At 37.0% G+C, this 18,310-nt stretch overlaps 1 protein-coding gene across 2 annotated transcripts in view; it reads left to right on the forward strand.

Annotated features, from left to right (window-relative positions):
* Positions 1-5,470: 5,470 nt before the first annotated feature.
* Positions 5,471-18,310, forward strand: part of CHIC1 (cysteine rich hydrophobic domain 1) — a 119,257-nt gene continuing 106,417 nt past the window's right edge. The window contains exon 1 of one of the 2 annotated variants that reach the window (XM_050776431.1): positions 5,471-5,901. In XM_050776431.1, coding sequence (XP_050632388.1) covers positions 5,603-5,901 — 299 coding nt within the window. In that variant the 5' untranslated portion in view covers positions 5,471-5,602. The remainder of the gene's footprint in view (positions 5,902-18,310) is intronic. The other variant, XM_050776432.1, reaches the window with a different exon arrangement.

Below are 18,310 nucleotides of genomic sequence, written 5' to 3' on the forward strand. Positions count from 1 at the left end.
TTAGAGCAGAATTGTAATAGGAGAAAGAAATTTGCCTGCCACAGAGAGGGTTCCCAGAAAAATGGATTGCCAACGTGCAGTGACATGCAAGGGTTTTTATAGATGAGCTAGTTGGGAGGCAGTACCTGATCGACATAGGATCTGAAAAACTCATTAGGACCATATGTGCCATCTGCACAGGGTGCAAATCTCTAGCAGCCCTAACCCCAATCTTTTATTATGCAGTTGGGTCCTCTGCCTGAGCTACTCCATGTTGCTTATTTCTTTCTTACTCTGCACATTCTAACAAAAAAGGGAAGGTGGAGACCCCATGGTGGACATGCCTGTCCCCAGGTAGCCCTTTCTATAGGTACAGCTGCTGGCATCCCCCGTGCAAGCTTCCAGCTTCCTTATGTTTGCAGCATGATCTTCCAGGCTTCCCTTTGTTAGAAAAGAAGTGTTTTCTGGCCAGGCGCGATGGTTCACGCCTGTAATCCCAGCACTTTGGGAGACTGAGGCGGGTGGATCATGAGGTCAGGAGTTCAAGACCAGCCTGGCCAAGAAACCCCGTCTCTACTAAAAAACTACAAAAATTAGCCAGGCATGGTGGCAGGTGCCTGTAATCCCAGCTACTTGGGAGGCTGAGGCAGAGTAATTGCTTGAACCCGGACAGCAGAGGTTGCAGTGAGCCGAGATTGCACCACTGCACTCCAGCCTGGGCGACAGAGAATGACTGTCTCAAAAAAAAAAAGAAAAAAAAAAAAGAAAGAAAAGAAGTGATTTCTTGGGCTGCTTTTTGTTGGAAAACAAGTTCTGCTGAGGACACTCTTTTGCCTTATTTGCCTAAATAATTTATTTCTATCTCCTGTATCAATATCAAGGCAATTCAATGAAAACAGGACTGTCTTCAGTAAATGGTGCTAGAATAATTTCATAACCACAATGCAAAAATATAAATTTAGACCCTTACTTAATACCATACACAAAAAATTGATTAAGAATGAATCACAGACCTCAATGTTAGAGTTAAAACAATAAAACTCAGCCAGGACGAGTGGCTCACACCTGTAATCCCAGCACTTTGGGAGGCCGAGGCAGGCAGCACGAGGTCAGGAGATTGAGACCATCCTGGCTAACACGGTAAAACCCCGTCTCTACTAAAAATACAAAAAAAAAAATTTAGCCAGGCGTGGTGGCAGGCACCTGTAGTCCCTGCTACTTGGGAGGCTGAGGCAGGAGAACGGTGTGAACCCAGGAGGCAGAGCTTTGCAGTGAGCCAAGATCGCACCACTGCACACCAGCCTGGGCAACAGAGCGAGACTCCAGCTCAAAAAAAAAAAAAAAAAAAAACAATAAAACTCTTAGAAGAAAACATAAGAGCAAATATTTCTGATAATGGGTTAGCCAAAAATTTCTTACGTATGTCATCAGAAGCATAAGTGATTAAAAATTGATGAATTGATCAAAATTTAAAACTTTTCCATTCTAAAGATATCATTAACCATGAGAAAAGGCAAGCCAAAGACTGGGACAAAATAGTTGTACGTTATATATGTAATAAAGGACTTCTATCTAGGATGCATAAAGAACATTTATAAATCCATAAGACAAATAGCCCAATTTTTTAAAGGACAAAAAAGCTGTACACAATTTTTTTAATAGCAGTTTATTCATAACATCTGAAACGTGAGAACAACACATGCCTTTCGGTGGGTGAATAGCTAAACAAACTGGTAAATCTATACTGTGGAGTATTACACAGCAATAAAAATAACCACTGATACATACAATAACCTGGGTGATTCTCAGTATAATTATGCTGAGAGAAAAAAATCTAAGCCCCCAAAATTACATATAGTATGACACAGTTTACATAATGTAAGCAGGAGGATAAGAAGTATCATGAAAATATAACAGGAGAGATCTTTATGGTGATGTAATTATTCTGTATCTTGACTGTAGTGATGGTCATAAGAACCTATACCTCTGATAAAATTGCACAGAACTAAATGGACACACAGACACAAATGAGTACATCCATGATGGAAAATCTGAATAAAACAGACGGATTGTATCAATGTCAATTTTGTGGTTGTTAAATCTGCATAACAATAGTTATGCAAGATGTTGCTATTGGGGGATAGTAAGTAAAGTGTAAACAGGATCTCTCTGTATTATTTTTTACATCTACACATGAATCTACAAGTATCTCAAAAAGAGCTTTATTTTAAAATGGAGCTAAAGATTTGGGTAGACATTTCATCAAAGAGGCTATACAAACAGAAAACAGGTACATGAAAAGATGTTCATCGCTAATCATTAGGGAAATGCAAAGTAAAACCATGATGCACACCCATAAGAATAGTTATAATAAAAAAAGACAATAACAAGTGTTGGAGAGGATGTGGAAAAAGTGGAGCTCTCCTGCATTGCTTGTGGGAATGTAAATTGATGAAGTCACTTTGGAAAAACAGCTTGGCAGTGTCTTAATAAGTTCAACATCATCTTAGCATATGACTCGGGAATCCCACTCATAGGTTATCTATACAAGAGAAATTAAAACCTATGTTCAAACAGAAGCATGTGTGCAAATGTTTACAGCAGCATTTTCATAACATCCAAAATGTGGCAGCAACCCATATGTCATCAACTGGTAAGCAGATAAACAAAATACGATTTACCCCAACAATGGAATGTTATTCATCAATTAAAAGGAATAAAGTACTGATACATGAAACAACATTGACGAACCACAAAAACATATGCTAAGAAGCTAGACACAAAGACCACTTAGTGTATGATCCCATTTATTTAAATGTCCATTAAACAAATCTGTAGAAAAGAAAGTAGATTAATGCTTACCAAGTGTTGGGGATGAATGGGGAATGGCTGAAAAATGGGACAGAGCTTTCTTTTGGGGATGATGTAAATATTTTAAACTAGTTTGTAGTGACAGTTGCACAACTCTGTAACTAAAACTAATGAATTGAATGCTTTGATAAATAAATAAAATAAAGCTGTCTTTAAAAGGTTACAATTCTTTTCAGCTGTGAAGGTTGAAACCTCTTAGATGGTTAATGATCTCATGCCTCAGTTCCCTATTAATTATATGGGAGAAATACCCCCATACCCTGCTTAGCAAGTTAGGCATAATGTTACACAACCTGCTTTCTTCTCCATCTACTCCTCGATTTACTATTCTTAATACTAAGGTATCATTCAGAAACCATGGTGTTTCTCGTGTTTACTGACAATGGATAAACAAAATGTATTTTTCTTCAGCTTGCTTAATTCCAAATTCTCCTATAGTTAAGCAAAACAAATGACCTTTGGTATCACATATGACTTTTAATCACAATATATAAGCCAGAAAACAGATGGACAGATTTGACTACCTTGTGCGTTTAGTCAAGTATAGCACTTCCCTGAACTGTTTGGTCCTTTTGACATCTGACTAAATACGAGGGGCCTCTTTCTATTTTAACAGATTTTCCCCATCCCTTTCCTTCCTTCTCATTCTCCATGGCCATAATTTCTCCACTTTTACCATAGTTCCAATATCTTACTTGCACTTATTACAGAGTCCACCCCCTACTCCTTTCCCTTTCTGTCCTTCAAATAGCCTTTCCTAGCCTAATCTTGAGTGTGAGGAGAAACTATCATTTAAGCAGTAGTCGGTGAAATACTTTTCCCTCTATACACAGACTTAGTGGACCTTCGTGGATAAGATATTTGGAAAAATTTTAAATGTCGTTTACAGTTTTTTTTTTTTTTTTTTTTTTTTTTGCTTCTTGAAAGAAAAGAACTGTTGCAGAGTATTAATTTTGATCTTAACTCTGACACATTTATTAACATCCAAAAAAAGCAAAGATATATGATATATGTCTTGCCAGAAGGCTACTACAAAATATTTTAAGGTTCCATCTTCTATAATTCCTGGCTAGTAGATACAGTCATCTAAACGACAAAAAGTTGTAATTTGTTGCTTATTGATAGTGTTATGACTTATTTTTAAAGTTCCCTAAATAATCCAACTTTTGAATAAAAATGGGCTTTTCATTTTAATAACACATACTCCTTGATGATAATGGTTTGATTCATTTCTCTTACAGAACTAATTTCTTCCTACTTCACACACATTAAATACTTTGTTTATACTGATAATGTCATGCTCATCCTAAATTAAAGTTTGACTATGTCTGTTTCCCCAGAGACACACCATCTGATAGGGATACAGCCGTAGTGTAGCAGAAAGAGCAGTGAAGCTGGTATTAGAATGCTTGGATTACAGTGTTTGTTCTGTTACTTAGCAGCTGTGTGACTTTACTGTCTTAATGATATGGATTTTTGTGCTACTGCCAAGTATAAAACAGTTTGGCACACTATTTAGAAACGCAAAATATGTGATCTCCACAACATTTTAGCGAGTATAAAGAAGATAGGATAGACTATTTAAAATGGAAAATTTTGGACAAAAGGTCACCATATACCTGAATAAATTACTTAACTTCCGAAACCCACTTTTGTCATGTAATAAAATAGATATAATGATACCTACCTCTCAGGATTAAGGGTTAACTGAAATATTGTACGTGAGGGTCTAGCTCAGTGCCTGGAAAATGGATGATGTTAATTAAGGTTTCCTTAGGTTAGAATGCTCCTTTCACTCCCTCCATCTGCCCCCTCCCCCAAAAAACACTCCAAAATTCAAACATGCATATTCTGATTCATCTTTTAAGGAAGAGCCCAAGAGGCACCACTCTACAAAATCTTTCCAAATAACTTCAGGCAGTACAGCCCTTTGGTTAAGAGTACTGGGCTTTTGGAATCAGAAGAGACCACCAAATTTAAAATCAAGTCTGCCATTTAGTAGCTTCCTGACACTGGACAAATTACTTATTTTCTCCGCAGCTAGATTTCCCATCTGTAAAATAAAATCATCATGATACATACCCCATAGGGTTGCGGAGGATTAAATGAGATATACATACAGAGCACTTAACACAGTCCCTGACTTAAGTCTTCCGTTAAGTATTACATAGTAGAAGTAGTAAAAAGTTTCCTCGTAAGTAAAATGCTAATAAAAGTGCTTACCCTGCCTCCCAAGATTGTGACAAAGTTATGACGCATGGCTTTTAAACTGCAATGTTGAACAAACGTAAGGGATTGGTATATACCTTGAGATATTTTGGATAAAGTTCTAATCTTACTTTTATACAATACGCTTTCCCTCACCCGCCTGCAGTGGGGTTAATAATGCCCAGCATTAACTAATAGGAAATCAAATCAGAAGATATCCAGAACACAAGTAGCTGACGCTGAGAGCAGTATTAAGGCGAGCACCCGCAGACCGGACCTGGATGATTCCTTGGAGTTCACCTCTAGCGGCCCCCTCCCCTTGGAGCTGCGCAAGCGTACACTGACTTTGCTCCTCTCTAGTGCCCCCGCCTCCAACAGCCGCCCCCCCGCACCCCCCCCGTCTGCCCAACACGCAGGCGCGTCTCCTCAAATCCTGTCCCTACACCCCTCCTCTTTCTCTTCATTTCGTTCCCCCTCCTCTTGCAGCACCTCAGCAGGTTCAAACTCCTCTCCGGGAGAGTGGCGGCGATCGCGAGGTCACGTGATGAGCATCCTGCTGCCCAACATGGCGGAGTTCGACACCATCTCTGAACTGGAGGAGGAGGAAGAAGAAGCGGCAACGTCGTCGTCGTCGCCGTCGTCATCGTCGTCTGTATCTGGGCCCGACGATGACGAGGAGGATGAGGAGGAAGAGGGGGAGGAAGAGGAGGAGGAGGAGGAAGAAGAGGAGGAGGAGGAAGAGGAGGAGGAGGCGCCGCCCCCGCCTCGGGTAGTGAGCGAGGAGCATCTGCGGAGATATGCTCCCGACCCTGTATTAGTGCGGGGTGCCGGCCACATCACTGTGTAAGCGAGAGGGGGTCTTGGGACTTGAAAAAGCCTGAGATTTGGCAACAGAGGAATGAGAAGTGATCGAGGGGCCTGTGGAGTGGGGGAGGGTTTACTGATGCGTACAGTTAGGAAAGGACACCAGGTCTAAATGGGGAAACCATGGGTGGATACGTGTGAAGGAAGTGAGGTGAATGTAAATATGATGCACCAATGCCAGGTAAAGAGTGAGTATAGGAGAGGGAAGTTAGGGGTTTGGGAGCCAGAGCGATTGGAGTAGGGGTGAGTCTCCTTTCTTGTACGTATGCTGGCAAGTGAACAGTCTCTAAACTGCAGGATGTACCAGAGCGTTTTTTCGCTGACAAGATTGATACTTTGTGGGAAACAGCAATTGCTGTGACATGTGACAAGAACTAGGCTTGCATTCTTCAAAACAGAAACATGATACATTTTGTGAATAATAATAGAATGTTCATTCACCCGCATATTCATCCATCCATTCTTCCTATCTAATCCTTCCTTGTATATCACTCGATTAGAGGTTCAGGTTGAGAGGCAGCTATGGAAAGTAGAAAGAGAAACGGATTGAGTCAGGGCTCTTAGATGCTAGTCCTGGTTTTGCTTCCTGTGACCTTGGTCAGGTTGCTTTTTCTGATTTCTGCGCCTTGATTTCTTCATCTCTAAAATGAAGGGTTTGGAGTAGATGGTTTCCAAAGCTTTTCAGTTCCGAGATAATTTACCTCCAAGGGATTTTGTATGCCCAAATATGAAATATACAGGCATTAAATATATATGGAAATTAGTACTTTGGGAGCTGAGCATGATTTCTTTAAAATTTATCCAGGGTGGTTTTTTTAAAAATTGAAATCTTGAGAAAAAATTGAATATTTGAGAAAATAAAATGGGGAGGGACTTCATAACATAGCTACAGGGCAAAGATGTTGATGATTCTCTGGGCTTTAAAGAGTGCTTCCTCATTTTTATTTGCTTGGACCGTAACTGTTTGGAAGTTTGAGTACTGTGTCATGTTCACCCTCTGAACTATGCTATCTTTTACTGCATTTTCAAAATAGGTTCCTTTTTGTTATTATGTCATGCTGCCTCTGGTTTTGATGATGGCTCACCTAGTCCCTTTGACTTTCAATTGAGTTCATGTTATATTAAATCATGTATGTACTACCTCCCTTATATTAGTTTGAATTTTTAACATGTTGAGTTGTTGTTTTTTGTTTTGTTTTTTTTTTTTGAGATGGAGTCTCGCTCTGTCACCCAGGCTGGAGTGCAATGGCATGATCTTGGCTCACTGCAGCCTCTACTTCCCAGGTTCAAGCAATTCTCCTGCCTCAGCCTCCTGAGTAGCTGGGACTACAGGCATGACATGTTGTGTATTTTAATTGTAATATACTTTTGTAATCTTTGCATCAAATATATTAACAAATATTTTGAAATTGGGGAAGGGTCGGGGGAAGGTTTTAGAGCTACTTTTTGATTAGGAAATTTTAAGACAATTTTTCTTGGTCCAAGAATTTTGCAGATAGCCTGCAATGTTTATATGCCAGCTTATTGCATGGTTTTACTTCCATTCCTTTTGTCACTAGGGAGACAATTTATTACTCGAACTAATTATGATGGCTGGTACCAAAGGTTACTTTTATGCAGATTATGTTACATGTCCCTTTAGTCCATGATTTTATACTCCAACATTCCACCTCCACATTTGCAAAATTCATGCAAAGGAGAAGGAACAAAAAAATAAAATTAAAGTTACCTGAAATTTATTTGTGGTTCCATTCGACCCTGCGCAGGTACTTTCCAACCTATTTTCTTCATTAGAAGAACACTGACACTTGCCATGCCCAGGCCCTTGTGATGGGTATACTATTCTTCTAATTAGGAGCATGCGGGTAGTACTGGTGGTATTCATTGACTGAAACCAAAACCTGAAAAGCAGCAAACCAGTACTAGACTCACTAACCAATGTATATACTTTGGAAACTTATTTAGTTTTATTGTATACATTCTTACACCTAGAAATCAGATATGACATTAAATGTCTTGGTATTTGAAAGAGATTACATGTCTAGGAGAAAATTTAACTGGATCTGAGAAATGGGTCTTTGTATGGTGGTGAAGCCTTCCTTTTATCAAGTAAAGTAAAATCCTTATGAAATAGGTAATCTTATTCTGAGAATTCTAAAATCTTATCTGATACTTCTAAAATATCAACTTCTGTTTATTTTTTTTCTGGCATAGGAGTGTTAGAGTTGCCTTAAACTATATACCCTATCTGAATGAAATATTTAATATTATCTCCCAGCCCTGATTTTTTTTCCATTCTTTGTGCAGTCTTCTATTGTATAGAGCATTTTGTTTCTTCTCAAAGTTTAAAATTTGAGAGCCATCACCTCAAAGTCAGTATATTTTAAGCCCAACATCCCTCTCCACATTGCCCGTGCTTTCCATTTGTTTCATTTCTTTCCTTGATGCCACCGTTCTGATCTCCCAGGTAACATTCAAAACCTTTGAGTCATTTTGACTCTTTTCTTCTCCTTGAATTGCCCTGTGTCAGTCTGCCCCAGGATTATGTCATCATAGTTTCTGAAATATCTCTTAGATTTTTCATTTTCTCATTCCTATTTGGCACCACTCTGGTTTGGGCTGCTATCATCTCCTGCTTGAATTATTGCCACAGTCTGCTGCCTCTCCCTACTCCAGTCCATCCTGTGTGCTTGTGCCAAACTAATTTTCTTAAAACACAGTTTAGTCATGTCACTTTCCTGCTGAAAACCTGCATTGGATCTTAATTAGCTCTGAGTTTCTGTGCCATCTTCCTTCAGTCTCAGAGTTCAAGGAGACCCTCCATGTGTCCAATGCTCACCTGTCCATTTGTGCCTTCCATACCTTTCTCTTCCTGCCTCCTCCCAGATCTTGCTCCACCAGGCCACCCATCTCTCCAATATTACCTCTCTACTGGCTTAACCTGTAACCATATTCAGTCTCTAATTTTTAAAAAACAAAATAAGACAAAAGCCTTCCTATGCCCGTGTTCCCTTTAGCTACTATCCAATCTCTCTTTCTTATCCTTCAAATTTCTAAAAAAAGTAGCTACATTTACCTTATCTGTTTTATCTTTACCCCTCTCTGATCTGGATTCTGCTACCAAAACCACAGAGGAGCTATCCTTAATTAACATCACTGTGACCCTCTTGTTGCTAAATTAGTGGACATCTTTCATTCCCTATCCTTCAGGTTCTCTCTGCTACATTTGATACTTAAAATGATTTCTTCTTTTTTAGAAGCTTCTACTCCAGGGTTCACAAACACACAGGACTTCAGAGGCAAGGCAGGTCACAGAAAATAGCGCAGCATAAGGAGAGATGGGGCTTTAGTTGAACTGAAAGTTATGTATCTCATCTAATGGTATTCAAATTCTAATTTAAGAAAAAACATTTTGCCAGCCAAAATAAATCACAGAACTCCTTGGCCACTTCACTCTCCTGGTGTTCCTTTTACTTTTTTGGCAGTTTCTTACCTGTTCATTCATGGGCTTCTCTTCCTTCTTGACCTTTAAATACCAGCAATCTCTAGAATTTTGTTCTCAGCCCACTACTCTTCTTATTCCCTACTCTCCCTAGATGGTCTCATCTTACCTCTCATAGATTCAGTTATCTCATGGCTCCCAAATAGGGATTTCTTTACCAGACTCTGCTTGGGCTCTTATCTGGGCTTCTTCACTTGGTAGCTTACTGTTATCTTAAAATTGACATAAACAAAAATCTCCCAACACCCCCCTCATATCCCCACCCCCAAATGCTCAAAATAGCTTTCCAAGTTCTGTATTCACAACCTCAGTTGAAGGTACCTCCACCTATCCCATTAAAGCATGCTTAGTTCTCCCCACTCACACTTGCCACTGCTAAGCAATTAGCAAATATCAACAATACATGGCTTAAGAATTTCTTTTTCTCCCTACCACCACTTTATTGATTCAGGACCCTTTCACTACCCTGGCTAGTCATCTTGCCTTCAACCTTGTCATCCTCACATCCATCCTCCAGCCTGCTGCTAGATTAAGACACAAAAAATACAGATCTAATCAAACCATTTTTCCTGCTTAAGATTATCTTGTGGTTTTTCCCTTCATGTGAGAATCTAAGCTCCTTAACAGAGCATACAGAAATGGACTCTGTGTATCTGTCAGCCTAAACTTTTGCCATTTCCCTTACTGCTTGTATGTTCCTGTTCACAGCGTGCTGTTTTTTTTTTTTTTTTATCTCACTGCCTCTGCTCAATCTGGGGCCTCCACCTAGAATGCTAACATTCACCTCCCATTTACCTGGCTCCCATTTCCCTGGCTCTCTATATGTCACCACCTTCTGCAAGTCTTCTTTTTTTCCACTAAATTGTAAATTGCAATGACAAGAACAATTTCTGATTCCCTCTGAATCCTCAGTGCATAGCACAGTACCTGACAAGAGGTGAGTTGAATGAATATTGGTTCACTTTAGTAACACTCAGTGTGCCCAGATAGTACAAACTATACTGTAGGCCCTCAACAGATACGTTAGTTGAATCCTGCTGTGGAGAGCACTTGTTTCTGAGCATAGATGTGTATCATTACAACAATATCACCAGTACCAGTATCACCAGTGATGGAGTTTATGGCATGAGCTTACCTCTGAAAGCTTTGTTAAGCTATTCCCTATGTGTCAGAGTATTATCTTAATGTTTTGGGTTTCTAGTTACTTTAAGAAGATATTAGTCTTTTAACATGAAATTCATTATAATTTCTTAAGAAGTAGAATGACGTAATCATACTACTTGTATTTCCAGTTCTGAGATGATGATCATAAATGGATATTAGGAGATCTTTTTCCAAATTTTAAAAAATATGATTATATTAACTCTTACAGATTTGAGACTATAGAAACAGAAATAATGAAATGTCTCTTGGAAGTATTGTGCTTCAAAAATACTGTACATCTGAATAATATAACAGTATCACATTTCTTCTTGATATTTTTAGGATAAATATTTGGATCTAATGTATTGAAATACAGAAAAAAACATTCCATCACATGAGGTTGTTTTCCTTATAGACATATACCACCCTCTTTATATTACTTAAAATATATAGATATTTACAATTACACCTGCATGAAAATTAGTAGAGACAACATATTACTAATTCACAGAGGCTCATAAAATTCTCATTAAAATTAAGAAAGCTGAAGTTATTAGATTATAGAATTGACAAAGATGGCCAATTTTGCCAAAGTGTATTTCTCCAAAAACTTAGCAATACAAATATTGATACTTCTCAAATCAGGGAATGGAATGCCTTTTCTGTAACAGTTGTCTGAGAAATTACAGTGATGCATTGTTAATTTGTTTTTATGTAAGGTGAAGTTTTTTAAGGTTTTAGGCTTTGAGAATATTGAAGCCATGGTAACTTGCCATTATATAGTATGGGAAGACATTTTTCTCATATGAAATATTAAAGAGATTTAACTAGGATCTTTTAAAAATCTCCTTTTATTTTGTGGCATAGCCTTTTCCTTGGTGTAGCAAATAGAGTTCAGTGCACATGCTTCAGAATCAGTATTACTATAAGTGCATGGTTTTCTAGTGAAGTCATGTCTTATTGGCAGAATTTTACCACATTTTCTTAAACTGAGTACGTGAACTTTAATTTGTGCAAGATTTTGAAAGGCTGGTATATGGCCATTTTCAAATATGAAAAATGGTGAGAGGTATGGGGAGGGAGAGAAAAGGGAAGAGGAAGTGAGAGTATAGATCCTTTGCCTCGGTTTCCTTTACTTCAAAGAATTTGTCTAAGAAATTAAAAATATGGGCATTGAAGACACTTGACGAAGAAAATACAATCATTGAGAACTACCAGCTGGGTCAGCTTCAAACGTACAATAGGTTCTATATTTAATGAAGTTGATAAAATGATAGTGTGAGCACTTCCTAAGTGCCTGCTGAGCCCCACATCTTGGCTAATATCTACCACTGATCAGTAATAAGTAGATAAGTTTGTCTAGCCTCTCTGGACTCATAATTCTTAACTTAATGGTTTGTTTATGAAACCCAGCTGAGGTGTTTATTCAGCAGCAGCCATTTCAACATTTCCTAGTAGCTGCTAAGTGAAATGTACCTAAAGTTATTTGAGTTAAGTATTTTTTTAGTGTGCTGAGTCTATAAAAGGGAAAGTTAAGGGAAAAAATGTCTTATAGGCAAGAACAAGATTGCTGCTGCCTATTAGCCAAAACTATGAGAGTATCAAGCCTACTTTGCCTTTCTTCATACTTTTTATATGGATATATGTAGGTCATAAGGGAGTAATTTAAGAAATAAAGCAACACTTTAGTTACCATTTCTAATATATTTTTTATATTTTAGAAAAGGAAATCCCTTTATATATTGGAGAAGAAAGTTAGTAATGTGAATATAGCAAGTATTTCTCTAGAACTTGAGCACTGGGCTAAACACTGTGAAGAACACAGAGAAAACGAAGTATAGGCTTTGCTTTACAAAGCTAACAGGAAAATTGCCTTTAAGATATTGACATGGAGCAGCAAGGAATAAAAGACAACATTTTGTTAACTGTTGAATTGTATAGTGCACATTAGAAGTGGCCGTGAGTATTTAGATAAAGAAGGAATCCATGAAGGCTTTGACATTGAAGGCATTACAGCAGGGGTTGGAACTTGAGCCTTGAAGGCTGAGTAGGACTTAGACTTAAACTTCGGAGAGGAAGCAAGGAGAACCACATGAGCAAGGACAAGAGCCAATGTAGCAGTGACAATGGAAAGGAAGGGATCATTATGAGAATGATTTCAAAGGAGCAAATAACATGATTTAGGGACCACCTGGCTATAAGCAAGATGCAAAACATAGGAGAGGGAGGGTGCGAATATGATACCAAGGTATAGGTTAAAGGAAGAGAGTAATGTGCCATTGATAGAGATGAATTTGAAAGGGGGAACCAGGTTCCAAGAAAATATAACATTTAGTTTTAGACAGGTTTCACTTAAGGTGGTATTATTTTGTGGCAAGATGTCCAAACAGAAATTTTCAGTATACAATTAAAGATGAGGGACCAGAGCATGTACGAAAATATATTACTAGAGCTATAGATATGATGATTGTTAACAGAGAAAAATGATTGTCAAAGTTGTCAAATACAGATGAACTTTTATAGTTTGCTTAGAAAGAAAAGCAGAAGACTAAAAACTAAATTTTGGAAGAACTATGGAGTCTGAGGGCAGAATGAAAGAATGGGAGTGTTAGGAAGGGAGTTATCAACAGTGTCACAGCTGCAAACAAAGTCAACTGAAAAAGTTCTGAGAAGACATTGAATTTGGCAATAAACAAGACAAGATGGACTTGTCATTTTGAGTAAATTTACTGAATAAGAGATTATTTTCAGCAAAATGACAGTATCAAAAATCAAGTTTCAAAATTTCTTAAGAAAGGAGATATTAGGGAAATGGAAGCAGTGGACAGTTCATTTGTCTGGTGATAAGTGAAAAGAGGGAATAGTAAAGCTAAGAATTTTTAAAACAATAAAAATAATATATACATTTTGAAGGATATATCTGTCTGTATTGACTGCATATTTGATATCTAGTAGGGGAATGACAGCTGGCAAAAGCTAAATTAGCAGCAATTGCTAATCAAGGTAGGAACATGTTACTGATGTTGCATCTATAAGGCATTTAGACAAGATGTGGAAATAGAGGTCTACTTAAAATAATCATATCTACTTTCTAAAAATGAAAACTACATCTATGTGTTTGTACAATAAGAATTTACTCTTCGTGTAATAATGAATTGCATCTTTTCACTAGTGATAAAGTCACTACTTCACTCACTGAATAGATTTAAATAAAATGTTTCTTGTAATATTAAATATTTGTTATTGATTGCTGAAGCAAATAATTACAAATAAGTTTAATATTAGAATGTCAATTTCTCAAGCAGCAGATGAAGATTGCCATAAAAATTCATGCATAATGGTGTCCCACCTTGTTTTCAGTTTAGCTATACTCTTGTGTCTGTGTAATGATTTAAAGGGAATATGTATTTGTATATAATATTCTCATTACATGTTGTACTGACACACCTGAACAGAATTAATGAAGGATTTTTTAAATGTAGTTAAAATCTTTTTTCAATTGCTAATTTATTTACTCGACTATTTTAAAATACAAAATTTGTTTCAAAATACATTTTAAACATACATAATATAGTGTATTTATGTACAGGTATGTATCTTGCTACTAGCTGCTAAATATAGAGAGTTTTTGTGCTTAAAACTGCACGTGTCCTTGAAAATGAGTTATTAGTATAAATGATACAAGGACAATATGAAATTCCTGTATAGAGGTTATTTTTTTCTTTGTCAACTTTTAGATTTGGGGGATACATGTGCAGTTTCATTACAAAGCTGTATTACGTGATGCTGAGGTTTGGGGTACAATTGAACCCATCACCCAGGTAGTGAGCATAGTACCCAACAGGGAGTTTTACAACCCTTACTCACCTCCCTTCTTCCCACTTCGTGTAGTCCACAGTGTCTGTCATTCCCATCTTTATGTTCATGTGTACTTAATGTTTAGCTCCCACTTATAAGTGAGAACATGCGATATTTGGTTTTGTGTTTCTGTGTTAATTCATTTAGGATAATGGCCTCCAGCTGCATCCATGTTACTGCAAAGAACATGATTTTGTTCTTTTTTATGGCTGCATAGGATTCCATGGTGTATATGTTCCATATTTTCTTTAGTCCGCCATTGATGGACCCGTAGGTCAATTCCATATCCTTGCTGCTATGAATAATGCTGCGATGAGCATATGGTCACGTGTGTAATTTTGGTAGAACAATGTATCTTCCCTTGGGTATATACCCAGTAATGGAATTGCTGGTTCAAATGGTAGTTCTATTTTTGATTCTTTGAGAAATCTCCAAACTGCTTTCTGCAGTAGCTGAAATAATTTAAATTCCCACCAATGTTGTATAAGCATCCCCTTTTCTCAGCAGTCCTGCCAACATCTGTTATTTTTTACTTTTTAATAATTGCCATTCTGACTGGCATGAAATGTAGTTTTGATTTGTATTTCTCTAATGATTGGTGATGATGAGCATTTTTTCATATGTTTGTTGGCCCCTTATATGTGTTTTTTTGAGAAATGTGTCTTCGTGCCCTTTGCCCACTTTTTGATGGGGCTATTTGTTTATTGCTTATTGAATTATTTAAATTCCTAATAATAGATTCTGTATATTATACCTTTGTTGATGCATGGATAGTGGATGTTTTCTCCCATTCTGTATGTTGTCTGTTTATTGATAATTTCTTTTGTTGTGCAGAAGCTCTTTAGGTTAACTAGGTCTTAATAATTTTTGTTTTTGTTGCAGTTGCTTTTAAAGACTTAATCATGAATCCTTTGCCAAGGCCAATGTTGGGAAGGGTGTTTCCCAGGTTTTCTTCTAGGATTTTTATAATTTGAAGTCTTATATTTAAGTACTTACTCCATCTTGAGTTAATTTGTGTATATCATGACAGGTAGTGTTCCAGCTTAATTCTTCTGTATATGGCTGGCCAGTTATCCCAGCTCCATTTATTGAACAGAGGTGCCTTTCTCTATTACTCACATTTGTCAGTTTTGTCAAGGATCAGATGGTAGTAGGTGTGCAGCTTTATTTCTGTGGTCTATTCTGTTCCATTGGTCTATGTGTGTTTTTGTGCCAGTCCCATGCTGTTTTGGTTACTATACCCTTGTAGTATAGTTTGAAGTCAGGTAATATGATGCCTCTGGCTTTGTTATTTTTGTTTGGGATTGCTTTGTCTATTTAGGTCCTTTTTTGTTTCTATATGAATTGTTGAATAGTTGTTTCTAATTCCATGAAGAATGATGTTTGTAGTTTGACAGGTATAGCATTGAATCTTTGAATTGCTTTGGGCAGTATGGCCATTTTTATGTTATTGATTCTTCCAATCCGTAAGCATGAAATATCTTTCCATTTGTTTCTGTCATCTCTGATTTCTTTCAGCAGTGTTTTATAGTTCTCCTTGTAGACATTTTTCACCTTCTTGGTTAGATATATTCCTAGGGTTTTTGTTTTGTTTGTTTGTTTGTTTGTTTGACTATTGTAAATGGGATGCCATTCTTGATTTGGCTCTCAGCTTAAATGTTGTTGGTGTATAGAAATTCTACTGACTTTTGTACATTGATTTTATTTCCTGAAACTTTAGTGAAGTTTTTTCTTTATCAGTTTAAGGAGCCTTTTGGCAAGTCTTTAGGGATTTCTAGGTGTAGAATCATATTGTCTGCAAAAAGAGATCGTTTGACTTCTTCTTTTCCTGTTTGCATGCCTTTTTTTCTTTCTCTTGCCTGACTGCTCTGAGTAGTACTTGCAGTATTATGTTGAAAAGGAGTGGTGAGAGTGGACATTTTTTTTCTTGTTCCAGTTCTCAAGGGGAATGGTTCCAGCTTTTGCCTGTTGGGTATGATGGTGGCTGTGGGTTTCTCATACATAGCTCTTATTATTTTGAGGTACATTCTTTTGATGGTTAGTTTGTTGAGGGTTTTATCATGAAGGGATATTGAATTTTATCGAAAGCTTTTTCTGTGCCTATTAAGATGATCTTTTCTTTGTTGTTTTTAATCCTGTTTATGTGGTAAATTGCATTTATTGATTTGTGTATGTTGAACCAACCTTGCATCCCAGGAATAAAGGCTCTTTGATCGTGGCGAATTAACTTTTTGATGTGCTGCTAGATTCGGATTGCTAGTATTTTGTTGAGGATGTTTGTGTCTATGTTCGTCAGGGATATTGGCCAGTAGTTTTCTTATTTTCCTTCTTTCTCTGCCAGCTTTTCCTCTAAGGATGATGCTAGCTTTATAGGATGAGTTGGGAAGGAGTCCTTCCTTTTCAATTTTTTGGAATCATTTCAGTAGGATTGGTACCAGCTCTTCTTTGTACATCTAATAGAATTTGGTTGTGAATCAGTATGGTCTTGAGCTTTTTTTTGGTTGGTTGATGTTTTATTTCTGATTCAATTTTGGAACTTGTTCTGTTTAGGGCTTCAAATCTTCCTGATTCAATTTTGGGAGCTTGTATGTTTCCAGAATTTTACTCATTTCCTCCAGATTTTGGATTTTGTGTACTAGGTGTTCATAATAGTTATCTGAAGATTTTTTGTATTTCTATGGGATCGGTTGTAATGTCATCTTTGTCATTTCTGATTGCTCTTATTTGGATCTTCTCTCTTTTTTCTTTGTTAATCTAGCTAGCAGTCTGTAAATCTTGTTTATTCTTTCAAAAAACCAACTTTTGGTTTCATTGATATTTTATGTGGATTTTTGGTTCTCAGATTTTCTTCTGCTAGCTCTGGGGTTATTTTGTTCTTGTTTTCCCAGTTCCTCTAGTTCTTGCACAGAGTTTTAATCAGACATTGATTCTTAACATTTCTTTAAAGTGACCCTACAACCAAGTGCCATAAATCAGTTAAATAGTACAGTAGTTTATTATTCAACAAACATTTTTCAACACTGATTAGATTTCATTATGCTGCTAGGTATAATAGAAAACAGCAAAATAAATAACCCATAGTTCCTGTTCTCAAGGAACTTAATATAGGATAAAATAAGGATTTAGGGGATCAACATTGGAATTTTGGTTTTCCCCACTTAATACATGACTGTGGGCAAGTCATTTAATTTATTTTTTGAATTTTTTTCTGGATGTTAGCTTCTTTGTCTTTAAAATGGGGTTGACAATACTTCTCTTGAAGACTTTTAAAGCGTAAAAGTAATGTAGAGTCATGTGTCACTTAACAATGGGGATACCTCCTAAGAAATGCATTGTTAGGCAATTTTATCATTGTGTGAACATCACAGAGTATACTTACACAAACCTAGATGGCATAGCCTAGTGCACACCTAAGCTATATGGTAAGCCTGTTGCTCCTAGGCTACAAACCTGTACAGCATGTGACTATACTGATTACTATAGGCAATTGTAGCACAATGGTAAGTATTTGGGTATCTAAACATAGAAAAAGTACAGAGAAAATATAATATAAAAGACAAAAAATGTTATACCTTTAATAGGTCACTTATCATGAATAGATCTTGAAGGACCAGAAGTTGCTATGTGTTAGTGAGTGAGTGAGTGAGTGGTAAGTGAATGTGAAGACCCAGGATATTACTGTACACTACTGTAGAATTTGTAAATACCATATACTTAGGCTACAATAAATTTATTTTCAAATGCTATTTTCTGTTCAATAATAAATTAACCTTAGCTTACTATAACTTTTTAATTGTATAAACTGTTCAATTTTTAGAAACTCGTTGACTCTTTTGTAATAATACTTAGCTTAAAACACAAACACATTGTACAGCTGTACAAAAA

Source organism: Macaca thibetana, chromosome X (assembly GCF_024542745.1).
Source record: "Macaca thibetana thibetana isolate TM-01 chromosome X, ASM2454274v1, whole genome shotgun sequence".
NCBI classification, from domain to species: Eukaryota; Metazoa; Chordata; class Mammalia; order Primates; family Cercopithecidae; genus Macaca; species Macaca thibetana.